The following is a 13,846-nucleotide window of genomic DNA, read 5'->3' as shown; positions in this document are numbered from 1 at the left end:
TCCCTCACCGTGAATTGAGGCAGAAAGTGCTTACTGCAACTTTGTAAAATCTGAGCAAAACCTCCCAAGTATGGACTGTAACTGGTTCAACCACTTTTCCCCTTGGTCTGCAACATCCTTCTCTTTGTAGTTATTAGCAGCATTCTTTCCTTTGTTCCTTTTATCTGTAAAAGGTAATCCCCTGCAGTGAACCTGTGCACAGTAAATGAGGACTACCCTCCATGTAATGTACCTAGAAAAACAATAAAAGCCTGTCCAGGCAGGGGTGTCTGGCCTGCCACACTCTCTCTCTCTCAGAGAGAGGCCATGCTGTCCATTTTTCTCCATAAGACTTCTGTTGTCCATGTGTATTTGTTCATTAGCAGTCACAACATACACAGATCCTGCAAGCCAGGGTCCCCCTCAGCTGAGGGCACTGTTAATATTCTAGAAAAGAAAAGGCCAGCTAGAGATCCAATTGCAGTCCCTCCTACACACACATAGTTACCCCAGCTGTCTAGTGCACCCAGAAGACCACCACCCACTTCTCTAGTTTGAGATGGGAGGTGGAAGGTGACAGGTTTGTGTCCTCTTGAGATAACAGTAAGAGTACAATACAGGGTCTACTCTCAACATCTGGGCCAAGTCTTAGCAATATGGGGCAGTGTGAGAGATGCTTAGTTCCCTGTTTAAGGGAGTAGCTCATCCTAGATTCCCAGGATGTCTGAACCAACCCATGTGGAGCCCTGCTGGGTATCTATAAGAGATTTGCTTCTCACCAAAAATACTTTGGGTTTCTCTCACTACTGGGCGCCTCCAAGCCACTGGGAGCACAAGTGTTAGTCATTGCATTTGAGCTGGGATCTTCTGGTTCTTCTCCTGGGTAAGGCCTAGATCCTACAAGTTTCTCTGAGTCCTCCTGGGCTGACCATGGATCCTCCTCAGTTCCCTGCTGACCTGTCCCCAATTTTTCAGACTTTACAGAGAGAGATAGACAGAGAGAGAGAAAGTGAGAGAGAGAGAGAGAGAGAGAAGGATGAAGCCTATTCCCAGGTCTGCTCCTGACCTGCTGAACCAATGTAGATGGGCTACTCATGACACTGACTCCTCTGTGCTGTAGATTTTCCTGTTTTTTTTTTTCATGGAATGTTGAAGCCCCAATCATGAAAAGCTGATGATGTTTCACAGTGAAAATAAAAGTGATGGCTTTTCTATCAGCCCAGAGAATTCAAGGCCCTTATCTGAGGCCAGTGTGGAATTACTGGGGCATTCAGTGACCCACTGACAACAAGCCAACACCACTTGACCTTAATGGGAGAAACCCAACCTGGTAGAACTCAGGTCTGGCTCTGACCCTCAACGTCCTGTCACAGGTCCACAAATTGTTCCAAGTCACCCATGTCAGAGAGCTGATAAGAAGGAGCCCAAGTGACAGGCCACACATGGGCAATGAGTTGCAAGCCTTACCTCCTGGTGCACTCCTAAAAATTCTCACTGCCTGACTTCCCTGTGCCCACTCCAGATTACTGAAACCATACCCAGGGATGGACTGGCAGTCAGATCCAAGAAACAGCAGTGTTTTACAAAGGAATGTGGGTTGTCCTTTTTTTAGGTGCTCTTTTCCATGTCATGGCCTTTTCATTTGTAAAGTAAGGAATCAGTAGTAACAGTGATCTCAAAAGCTGATTGTTTTTAGACTTAAAATAGCAAATATACCTAAAAATGCTTTGCAAATGCACTTTCTATTACAGAATGTTCAAGAATAACACTGCACAGATCTAATCTCCCAAAACAAGCTAAATCATTTGCATGTGCAAGCAATTCTCTGGGCATTGGGATGCTGTTCTTTGTTTTTATTAGTCAGTCCTTTGCATGCCAGTCAGCCCAGTGGTCAGAGGTACAGTGAATGGTGGCATCATACAGGCATTTGTTTCTCTGATTCACCTGCTCCCTGGGTGCTTTCTGAAGGCTGAGAATGGGGAGAGAAAGACTCACACCCACAGATTCTAATGTTAATCTCAGGTGGCATGGTCTGTTTTCTCTCCTGGTGAAGCCTCCAAGAGTCGCCAGTGGCCTAAGGCCTGAGACCACTTGGGCCAAGGCTGGCTGGGGTGTGAGGAACTGTGGAGTTGGTGCCCCTCCTTTAGGCCACTCACCCCTCAAGGAATCAGTGAGGGATGAAATGTTTGCTGTAAAGCCTGCTCTGCAGGTTAAGCCTCTTCTGGGGGAAGAGTAGGCAGTCACAGCAAAGGCTCATGTTCCACTGAGAAAGGACCTGTGAGTCTGAAGAGGGCCCTCCCCACCAATCATGTTCTCCTGCTCTCTGTGTTCCACCTTTCATCTGGCTGTGGACGAGGCTGCTCTGCCCAGCACCTACCCTGCCCTCTGCACTCCCAGAGGGTCCAGAGCAGGGGTCCCCCATGAGCACAGGAGAAGCAGACCTTTCACTGAAGTGAGTGGGAGTACTTGCTTCTTAGGAGGATTTAAGTAAAAGTACACCATGCCCCAGGTCTAGACCCACAAGACGAGTTGTGGGTCTAGATGAGTTGGGGAGGGTTAAGTGCTATGACTGCTAGCAAGTGGGGACACTGTGAACCAAGTGGGTTAATAGTGGAAAGTTATGTTTATGTTGAAGAAGTATCAGAAGTACAAAAAGATCTGAGGGAAAAAAGACAAAGATGCCTGTTTAATAGAGTCACACACACACATACATGGGAAACATTACAAAAAAGTACAGCCCCCATTACCAGGCATTGGGCCCTGTGTTTCCAAATTACAATCCACAGAAGTAGGGGCTCTGAGTACAATGAACTTAGGGGAACATTAGGGCACTCCCTTGCCCTAAATGAGAAAACAGTCTGTGGGAGACCATTACTTAGTGCACAAGTATAAAGTGCAGAACATTAAGGAATAGATATCTTACTGATTTTAAGAGAAGAATGTCCCAGAATAAACAAATGTCTAAATATTTTGATTGCAGAGAATAGTTGATTAAAATGCCTATTTGTTCACTGCTGAGCTTTAACTCAGGGGAACCTCCTCAGCTCTCCATCCACCTCAGGAGGTTGGGTTCATCTCTGGTTGAGCGGAGCTCACTGGGATCCTGATCTGCCAGGGTCTGCTGTGTTGTTAGTTCACCTCCTTTCTGCACATAATCACACAAGGTACACATTTGAGGTAATTGGATTGGCTTCATCAAGCATATTGTTTTCTTTTTTGTTCACAGTGAAATGTTGACAGAAGACAGAAGTGGGGAGGTGGTGGGAAGGGGGCCAACTGGGCAGCTGACAGATTCTAGGACAGCAGTGTGCTGCCATGGGGCACACTTGGCACCAGAGGCCATGCTCTACCAGGAGCTTCCGGCATGGGAGCAGATGCTGTCCTCGATGTTCTCTGAGAGTCTGCATTGTGAAATTAAAAACTAATTTCCTGAGCATTGCATGCAGGTGATTTGCATCGTCCAAAGAAATCATGTCTTTTGGCACAATCCACTTGATAAGGACTTGAACTTATCAAAATGATTTTCTTGATATGCTTCCTTAGTTGTTCACTCCTTATGAGGCCCAGGACTCTCCTCTGCACCCTGAGCAGGGAAGGAATGTTTACACCTCTGTGATTTATAGAAAATCACAATGTCATTTGATACAAGCTGTGAAGACAAAAACAATTCCAGACACTGGGTCTTTGTATAAACGAGGAAGAGTTGTAACAAACAACATGCATTTTTCACTCATTGTTCCACAGTTTAATGACAGTCATGGAAAACAGAGTCATTCAAAGCCCTGAAAGATTGCAAAGGCATGAAGTCTTATGACTCATGACTTCGGTTCAATAACACCTAAGAAAAATAGCTCCTGGAAATGTCCCCAGCTGAGTAACACGTGGGTTGACAGCATTATTTGGTCAGCAGATGCCCCCCTGTTAGTGGAAGTAGCTAGTTACTAATAAAAGAAGGGAGCAAAGTGAATCAGATATGAAGGAGCCAGCTTGCTTCACCAGGAAGCTACGGCCTCACACACTCCCCAAGGGACTGAAGCGTTGTCCCTCCAAGGGGATTAACACCCATTCCTTCACCTAGGTAGGGAGCAGCCCACCCTCTAGTGCTGGACTGTTGTGGGAAGCGGTGTAGAGGGGGAAGCACATGACATTGGGACCCAAAATGGTGACCATAGAAGGAAATAGATTTGTTGTAGGGGGTGGACCCATTGAAAGCCTATGAAAGCTTGAGAAGTTGATTGGGTATTTTGAAAAAGTGCCTGGTCCTTTCCAAGCCTAACATAATTCCAGGAAGCAAAAGCCTTTCTCTCTTGCCAGTTATACATTCTGGCCTCATTCATTTACATGTTCTCTCCATAGCAACCATGGGGCTGCAGCAGCACTGCCTGGGGCCTGTCAGACCATGCAGGCTCCAAAGGACTAAGTTGTAACATGAAACAGAAACTCTGGACCCTAGGCTTTATGGTAGCCTTGATAAAGACAAAATTGGACTTTTTCCATGGTGGGATGGATGGAGATGGGACATTGGAACCCAGGGGAAGTCTTCTATTTCCACTGAGATAAACCTTGCCACCCCACAGTCTCCTGTGCGTGGGCTGGTGGAATGCTCTCCTCGTGATCATGTGGAAGCGCCGTCTCCACAGGCAGCAGCATCAGGAGTGAGTGCAGACGAGTGTGGAGTGAGCCAAAACCAGCTCTGGCCATGCCAGTGTCCAAGTGGGTGTCCGCTGGACTGAGGGAGAGTGGCTCTGGAAAAGTGCTCTTTCTTCCTCCAGGTTAACATTGTAAAACTACAAAATAATAACTGGCCTTAAAAAGAGCTCTTTTTAATGAAACAAATGCCCTGGTGGTCCTGCTATGTCACAGTGCTATTGTATTTTCTTTCTTTAAAGGAAAATTTATTGTGTGTATGTGTGTGTTTGTGTGGGGACATGAGAGAAGTGGGGCACATAATATGCAAACAGTCAATGTCTGAGAACCTGATGTGCTCGATTTTCAGCTAATGGATAAGCAGTTTCCATCTGTTTCCTTGGCTGAGTTCAAGGACAGGACAGTATTACCTTCCCAGAAGCTCCCAGTATCCTTCCCAATGCAGAGATCTCTCCTTCATGGGCAGTTAAGTGAGGTGTGTCCCAGTGTGTAAGGAAGTCAGTCTGTCTTGCTTATAGGCATTGAGCAAAATGGTGCTTCTGTGGTCAAAGAGGTCAGACAAATGTCAAGGTAGCACAATGTGAACAAAGGTCTTTGTTGCGAGACTCCTGGAATTCTTAGTGGGTAATGGGCACTGAGGCCCTAATTGAAAGGCACCTGGAGTTATTTGGTCAGGGAGCCCATTGCTTGCACAGCTCTGTTCTGTCCTCTAGACTCACGTTCACTGGAAAACACCTGTGAGGTAGTGTTTGGGGTTCTCTTTGGGCAGAAAGGAGGACTAGGGCAGGGGCCTGATGGCCTCTCCTGGGCTCATACCTGAGAACATGTTTATGAGTATTGACCCCCTCCTAACTTTGGAAAGACAAGCATCGGTCTTAACATCTCTCTGTGCCCGAGCTCACTGTATGCTAAACCCACCTTATTTTACCACTTCCTGTGATCACCACGTACACAACAGTGGTGGTTTCTGCCTCTCCCAGGGGTTGAACATTCCAAACTCCAAGGTCAGCTCCTCTCCCGAGCCATCTCATGGTACCATCTGCTAGCTTGCAGAATCCCCACCTGCTAGACCACCAGTGGCCTTGGGGTCCAGACCGAGTCTCCCACTGACATTGTGAGAACATAGCCCCACCTTCTGTTCCCAGCCTTATATTTATAAGTGCAGGTTGATAATCCCCACCTGCAATTGTGCAGATTGCGGCTCAATTCCTGTGACTCGCCCACATCAGTGTTGGAGTACCAGCTGTCTCTACTGTATTCCAAGTCGCACACCCGCTCTCACTGCTCTAGGAGCTGTGCACCAAGTGGCTGCCCAGCAGCTCATGTCATTCCCATCTCAGTGCTGTCCCAGTTTCAGGGCTCTCAATGGGAGTGAGGCCAGGTATGCCAGGTCTCCTTCAAAACTCTGCCCGCTGGGGCCAGGGGACCTCCAATGGGGTGGGAGGAGTTGGCAGCCAGACACAGAGTGGGCGGAAGAGAAATGAGTATAGCCACTAGCACATGCTCCCAGGCAAGACAACTCCCCTCCCTGGTATTTAGGTAGTCCTCTGAAATAAGGTTCAGTGTGGTGTGTGTGTGTACACGTGGTTATTGTACACATGTGAGTGTGTGGGCATGTGTGTGTGTGCACCTCCTTTAAAGGAGGTGATGGAAGCTCTGGAATTCTTTCCCAGACTCTCCCAGCACTCTGTTGCTATCTTTACAAAGCAAAGAAAAGCTCACGACCTATAGTCCTGCTTTGGACCCTTTGGTATTCCTGGGTCCCATCAGTCACCTTCCATCAGGGTACAACACGAGCCGTCAGGCCCTCCTGGGCCGATCCCATGCTCATGAGTGGAGAGCCATGGTGACCAGGGCTCTCCTCGAACAGCCTTTCCCTTTTGTGGTGGCAGAAGCTGGCAGACCAGCTCTGAGGGGACTGCATACATCCATCATGTCAGGACATAGTTGGGAATTATTTAAAAACAGACAAACACTGCTTTGACAATGCTACTTAACATTGTTTATGTGACAGAGTGAACTATCACATTCCAATAATGTCCATGAAAATGATCACAACTTAAAATTTTATTAATAATTATAGGTTTAAAAAACTCCAGTGACGAAAAGTAGCTCTTCTGAAATAGAAGGAGGATACTGCTTAACTGGTCTAGTGTGCTGTTTGGGAGGTTAGGGGTGAGGGCTGAAAATCCAGTGGTCAACTCTGTGTGTGAAAATCTGGGTGGAGCTACAGTCCTTGGGTTGATTGCTGTAAATGTGAAGTCAACATCCAACAAATAAAAGCAAGGCTCGTGACAACAAGTACAGGGGAAGGACATGCTCCAAAGAAACACACATGATTATTTTAACCACAGAATAGAATATGTTTCTGTTATGAAAAATTTTGATCCCACTAGGGATCAAAGTCATAGCCTCAGCAGTCAGTTGGTGCTGGACTGGCCAGGGCAGCATGTCTGTCCACAACGCCCTGGTGGTTCCACTAAAGAAGGACTAGAAGGTGAAGGCACATGGAGTAAGCCCAGACCCATGTAAAGACATGGCTAGAGCCACAAGAAGGGCAGCACCCATGTGACAATCAAGTATAGGCCAGATACCTCTACAAAGTCTTTTCCAAAGTTGGCTCATTCACATTGTAAGTCCTTCTCCAGTGAAGCTGCCTTTCCCTCTCTGCCCTCCTCTGGAGAAAGCACATTTTCACTGGAAAGACGTCTACACACTGCCACAGTGGTAATTCTACACACAGGAAAGTCACGACGGAGGACAGGGGCACCTGCAGCTTGTAGGCTGGGCTTCTGGGGGGAGCCAGGCCCCTTCTCCCTATTGCCAACTCACATTCTAGATGGTCTTCATCACCAGAGTTTTGGGAGTGGCAGAATGCTGCTGGAGAGTGAGGGAAATACCCGCAGGAGGGAGCTCAGTGTGTGCCCCCAGATTCCTGCCAGTGTGACCTTTCCCACAGACACTCCGGGGACAGAAGAAGGAGGACACCAGGAGTCAATAGTAAATCCATTTTCTCAGATGCCATCACCGATGTGTACAACACTTCATTTTAGGGATCTAAATCGACATGTCGTCTGACCAGAGAATGTCATTAGTCTTTTTTTAAAGATTTTATTTATTTATTTTTAGAGGGGAAGGGAGAAAAAGGAGGGAAATATTAATGTGTGGTTACCTCTTGTGCAACCTGGGACTTGGCCTGCAACCCAGGCACGTGCCCTGACTGGGAATTGAACCAGTGACCCTTTGGTTTGCAGGCTAGCACTCAATCCACTGAGCCACAGCAGCCAGGGCTGTCATTAATCTTTTTTAATTTTGGAGACTCTAAGTGTATACTGCTACTGTTTTGAGTATCTGCTCAGCACACATGGAATCTCCATTTAACAAAATTATTAAACCACCAGGAAGCACATTTCTAAAAGGCATGGATGGTTTCTAAAAGTTTCTTAACAGAAGTTCTGTGAAGAAGTGATGTCTTGTTCTGGCCAAGCAAGCATGCTGACTGCTGCTTTCATGTCTAGCTTCCCTCTGTTAGGTATAGGGCCTCCTCTCCTGTTCGTGGGCTGGAAGTACACTTCAAACTGTCTTAGGCACAGCTGAATTCTAGATGGTCCAAGTTTATGCCTTGATTGACCTAAGAATGATGTCTAAATAACTCTGAGTTTGAGGAGCCACAGCAAAACTGATTATCAGTGGTCTGATGACTTGTGTAAGATCAGACATTAGTTAAGAATTATCTAAGACTAGGAGACCAAAAAATAAATCTTGAGTTTTGTACCTTCTCCCCTACATCATACTCGATTAAGCCTATTTGTGGAAAGCATCAGGGTCTGAGACTTTATTATGAATTAATACTTTCTTCACAAATTCATCTTTACATGGCCTTGGCCACCAGGGTGTCTCCCTGTGAATACAAAAAAAGACAGGAATTCTATCTGCACCCTCTCTTCAAGGGAGAGGAAGCATGGGCCACACTAACTACATGACAGCAACAGCCCACAGAGCCCTACTGTCTGTCTGCCACATGCTCTAGACGACGGACACCCTTCCCCTGCACGTTCTCCAGTCAGGCGGTCTTCAGAGAGTCTGTGGCAGAGAGGCTTTCAAGGGGTCAGTAAGCCAACCCTTCCAGCAGGCCACACTTTTCATGCAGGTGCAAGACTCTGGTTCAAACACACAGAACAAAAGCAGTATCCAGACTTCGTTTCCTTTAACTGGCTACACCTTAGAAGCCTCACTGGTAGAACTTGATTTTTAAGCCTCAAGGCACTTTTACCATCAGGGAAGCTTTTCAGGGACAGGGCCAGTCACAAGGCCTGTTTAAGACAAATCTCCTTCTCTCCCTTCCAGTCCTTCACTGCCGGGATCAGAGGTATCACTGTGGCTGCTTGGCACTGACAATGCAAGACAAGTGGCTGAATACCACAAGGCAATATCTCCAGGCTGTGGGGGGTCAGAGCAGTCTAGGAGCCAGAGAACTGAAAAGACAGCGAGGAAAGCTAAAAACAGATCCTGAAAATAACCTGCCATGAAAACCACTCAGAAGAAGCACAAAGGAATTCACAGTTGCTGTTGACCCTCTCGTTCGTCTTTCTCACACAGCTCCTCCCAGTGGGTTTGTCTATGCACGGTATGTTCTAGGACAGGCTTTGGGGAACCGGTTTTGGGGAACCACAGTCACAGGCAAGTGCCTGTGAGAGTGCCTCTCCCGATGGGCAGTGGGAGGCGAGACTCAAAATCCATGCATTGTAGTAAGTTTGCCTGTGATGACTCATTTGCTCAGAAGCTGCACAAACTGGCCCAGGAGTCTTAGTTCACCACGTCATAGTAGTAATTTCGCAGCCGCAGTTCCACCGCTGCAAATCCAGGCCTGCTCTCCACACTAGAAACAAAAGACAGGCGTTACTATTCGTCATCACACTGGAGAAAAAAACGCACTCTCTCCTGGAGCCTTTCCAGGGCAAGTGAGAATGGCTGCGCCCCCTTGTGGCCTTTTTTGAAGCCTGCAGCTCATAGCATGTGTCTGCTCCCCAGCGCCCCCCCGCACCCCCCCCCCCGCCCCCCCCCCGCCCCAGCCCCAGGGCGGGTTACCAGAAGCCTGTGCAGAACACAGCATCAGGCCCATGCCAGACCTACAGAACCCCATGTGCATTCAGCAAGACCCCAGGCGACTCATGTACCCCTTGAAGAAGTTCTGAACTCAAAGTCTGGACCTTTTAACCTAGAGACTGTCTCCTTGTGATCTAGCAAAACAGATGTGTCTGAAATACTTAGCTAGTCAATATGCTGCAGACATACCCTTAACATATGATTTATAACCTTGCTAAGAAAAGAAAAATAGACACAGTTTAAACTTTCCCTCTCCACTCTCCAAATGGATGGCTCTGGATTTCTGAAAATGTGCTGTTGTGTTTTATTTTTAAAAATATTTTATTGCTATTCTATTACAGTTGTTCCCATATGGGTTCTTATTAAAACTTAAAACCTGTAAGGGCAGAAGCAAGGACAGAAGCATGTCTATTATACATCTTAACACAGCAAGACCTCACTTTCCTGTCACTTCTCAGGGGAGGAAGCAATGTAAGTAAACTATGGGAAAAAGTTTTTCATAATTTGCAATCTCTAAACGAACTTTTACAGACATCTTTGAACTGGATCTGTCACAAGCAAGTATTTCTTAAAAATCTAAGAATCTATCATTGTTTGGAAATAAGTTTTCTTATTTCACCCCAATTTTTGGCTCTATTGCAAGTGGATAAAATTACCCAAAAAGTGAAACAGAACTGGAAGTCAAACTATGAACTGTCCACATTCAACCTTTTTGACCTAAAACTACAATTTTATAAGGCTCAAAAGAACAGCCTGGGAGCATGCATCAGGCCTTGGAATCATTCATCAATGTAAGGGCAAAGTGGTTTCTTCAGAAGCAAAATGTTTTCTTTTTCTTTCTTTTTGTTTTGTCATATGGCATCAAAATATAGTAAGTCCTCAAAAGGTTTCATGACTTTAAGCAAAACAACACATAATGAAACCAATTTGAACACTGGCTGATTGATATATATAAGAGTTAGGTTCCTATGGCATCTTATCAGTGTCACGACAAATGATCCTATTTGAGAATCTACAGCTTTCAAGAACGAGCAAAAACTGCTTGAAAAAATTAGCCATGTGTGGTCACGGCTGGCGACTTAGACCCCAGTGGGGGAGGGGGCTGTGTATCTGGATGCCAAGTTGTATTCTAGGAGGGAATGAAATGGCTGAGCCCCGGGGTACAGAAATATACATAGAAAGCTCTGCACGCACAGAGACAGCCTCAGTCCTGCTACAAAGAGAGCACAAACTCCAGCCACAGGGACCTGAATGTACAAAGAGCCTGTCTGAATCTTGCTTGTGTGTGTTTCATTCATCCAGCAGCTGAGCACCAAGAAATCTAATGCAGAGAAACGGGAATACAGACAGGGCCTCAGGGAAGATACCTGGACAGGTGTCTTATGGAACCTCTCCTTTACTCCACAGGTGAGGCTACCATGAGGAACCTAGGATTACCCTGAGCTTGAGCAGAGGAGGTGGCTAAGTGCCTTGTGGTGGGTTGCTTTGGCCCACCTGGACTGGAATGCTTTTCCACATTCTCTTGTGCCCAATGCACCCCTTCTCCTCCTCTCATTTCCTGCACCCATGCTCCCCAACCTGCAGTTGTCAGGTGGAAAGATCCTTCCAACAGAGGCCAATATGGACCCTAACAGTAGTTAGGTGACCCTACCCCCATGGTCCTCTATTCCCATCCAGAATTCCCCATGGTTTGCTCTATTGCTCTACTGCAAGATGCCATCATTTGAGTATGTGGGGGTTAATCTGTTTCATGTTTAATAACATCCAGTCCAAAATTGTGACCTCCATGAGGGAAGTGTCAACAGCTGCTTATTCACAGCTGCTTATTCACACCTACTGACTGTCCTCACTAACTTGGAGGGCAGTCAGTAGGTGTATCACTGATAAATCTAAATGTGTATATGTACACGTCTTTCTGTCTAAACTTCAATGCACCCTTCCATCTATCATGTATTGATTGATGGATCTATCATCTGTCTACCTATTATCTATGGATCTATTTACCTATTTTCTATCCATCCATCCATACATCATCAATCAATGTATCTATCCATTTACCCTCCCTCCTTCCACTATATATGTATATATGTATGTATGTATCTTCTATGTATCCATCTACCTTCTTACCTACCCGTCTATCTAAAAATCTATCACCTTGGTAAAGGTGGCTGACTATCTACAATGGAGGAAAGTTGGAGACTATACAGGGATCATTTGTATTTGCTTCACTGAATGCACCAGGTTCTGGAATCCACATGTTCCCATGTACCAGGCAACTATTTCATTTCCTTCTGCAAATGACTAACTGCATATGAGCTCCTCACACATATGTGCAGCAGTCTCCAAGCCCTCTGTCCTCTGGCTCTGAATTGCCACTGCACTTGTCTCCTTCCAAGAAAACACAAAAGAATGCACTTATTTTATAGCTTACCATGTATTGCCTGCTGCTCCTTCTGTAACTGCAGATTCCTACAGGGGACCTAGCCAGGATCTCTGTGAGGTCTGCTGAGGTTAGGTCCCCAGGTTGTCAGACCAGCTCCTGGTGCTTCTGAGTTCTCCTTGCTGGCCATGCCCCTCCAAATGTTTTGTTCTTTTTTTCCATTCAACTGTACATCATTTAACTACTTATATTAAGACTGTCTCTGGCTGTGTCTCTCTGGATGACCCCAACATTCCAGGCCATTACCAGAAAACATTTAACCCTCGAAAATATAGCTTACTGGAAAAAGGAAGTTTGATAAAGAGTTGTCATTCATAATTTTAGGCAAGGTCCAGAGTCAGTCACTGATACTTAAACACTGTTGCTAATGTCTAGACGTCAGTGTAGGGCTCACTGGAAAGCATTCCTGGGGTTGGAGGTGAAGGGAAAGATAGCAGTGCCTGTAAACCTTACTCAGACTGTGACCTAAACCTCCAGGTGGGAAAAGTAACTGGGAAACAAGGTTTTCTGAAAGAGGGGTGTTCTACCTCGCTCTGCCTCCAGTGAATACCAAGAACTGTTTCCTTTGTCCTCCCCTCATGGGCCATCCTGGCGATAACAGCACCAAGAGCTGGGTGTGTCTCTGAGGACAAAGGCAGGTGAGCAGATGTGGTCTGGAATCCTGTCACAGGAAGAACACTCTAATGCTATCAGTATTCAAGGCTCACCATGGCCACCCAACCAAGTGGGGGTGTGTTTTGGCTACATCATTCCTCCTACCGTGGTTCATGGCTCCTAACATGGTTCACTCTGCCAGGCACACTGCCTAACAACTCTCCTGCAGCCCTGAGTCCCCTCCTCACTAGTCAGCATCCATCACAAAGAACAGCAGACAGAAATAAACATGTCAGTGTTCACATTAAGAGCAAAACACTAACTTCAACTGTTTCCCTGAGAGTTCATTTTAATTCTAGTTATTTTCATTTTTTTCAGAATGATTTAAATTCATTTTTTTCAGAGGAAGTTAAATCTTCCAAATGAAGCTGCAGTCAGGCGGAAGAACTACCTGAAGGTGTGCCCTCCCTAGGGCTTCGCACATCTGACGTGAGGGTCTGTTCTGCTCCCAGTGGTGCCTCACTAGCCACCAGGTCCTCAGAACTCAGTGGGGTACATGGTGCACAATACCTACTAAGCCAGGAAGGACTGTGGTGTCTTCAGCAGCTTTGTAGGAACAGGTGCTATGAAGAGGAGATTGCCAGTCTGCTCTCATTCAAGGGTCCTGGGAAAGTCTCAGAGGTGCTCTGTCCTCCTGCTCCTGCCTTTCAGGGGTGCCTCAAAGCAGGACAGCTGGAGTTTGATCCAGCACAGGTGCAAGGTGACAAGGTCAAAGTCTGTATCAAGGCCTGTAACATCACTAAGGGGAGATTTGTCTTCTGTTTCCTATATGATGCCACCCTAACCACAATTTCTAGGCTAGACCTTTCATTTCCATTTTGAAAATGGCAGGACCTACCTGTCACTGATTCTAGTAATTCCAGTTTGGGCACCGGGGATGGTGATGTGGGAGTTAGTCAGGACTTTGAAGACTGGACACCCCCCTTCTACAATCTATTTCTAGCCTTTCTCTCCTGCCGCCACTCTGATAGTCTGAGTTCAAGAAGCTTCCCAGGGCCCAGATAGGTACCTTTGCTACAG

The 13,846-nt window shown here is 46.4% G+C and overlaps 1 protein-coding gene across 8 annotated transcripts in view; it reads right to left on the bottom strand.

Moving 5' to 3' along the window:
* Positions 1–7,721: 7,721 nt before the first annotated feature.
* Positions 7,722–13,846, bottom strand: part of SYK (spleen associated tyrosine kinase) — an 83,094-nt gene continuing 76,969 nt past the window's right edge. For 6 of the 8 annotated variants that reach the window (XM_053662629.1, XM_037126387.2, XM_037126388.2 and 3 more), the window contains 2 exons: positions 12,057–12,120; positions 7,722–9,505 (listed from right to left, as the gene is read on the bottom strand). In XM_053662629.1, coding sequence (XP_053518604.1) covers positions 9,446–9,505; positions 12,057–12,120 — 124 coding nt within the window. In that variant the 3' untranslated portion in view covers positions 7,722–9,445. The remainder of the gene's footprint in view (positions 9,506–12,056; positions 12,121–13,846) is intronic. The other 2 variants (XM_037126389.2, XM_037126391.2) reach the window with 1 other exon arrangement.

This window comes from Artibeus jamaicensis, unplaced genomic scaffold, assembly GCF_021234435.1.
Source record: "Artibeus jamaicensis isolate MK-2021 breed Jamaican fruit bat unplaced genomic scaffold, CSHL_Jam_final contig_264, whole genome shotgun sequence".
Taxonomy (NCBI): Eukaryota; Metazoa; Chordata; class Mammalia; order Chiroptera; family Phyllostomidae; genus Artibeus; species Artibeus jamaicensis.
Note: the sequence above shows the minus strand (reverse complement) of the source record. Positions and strands in the feature narration are given on the sequence as shown.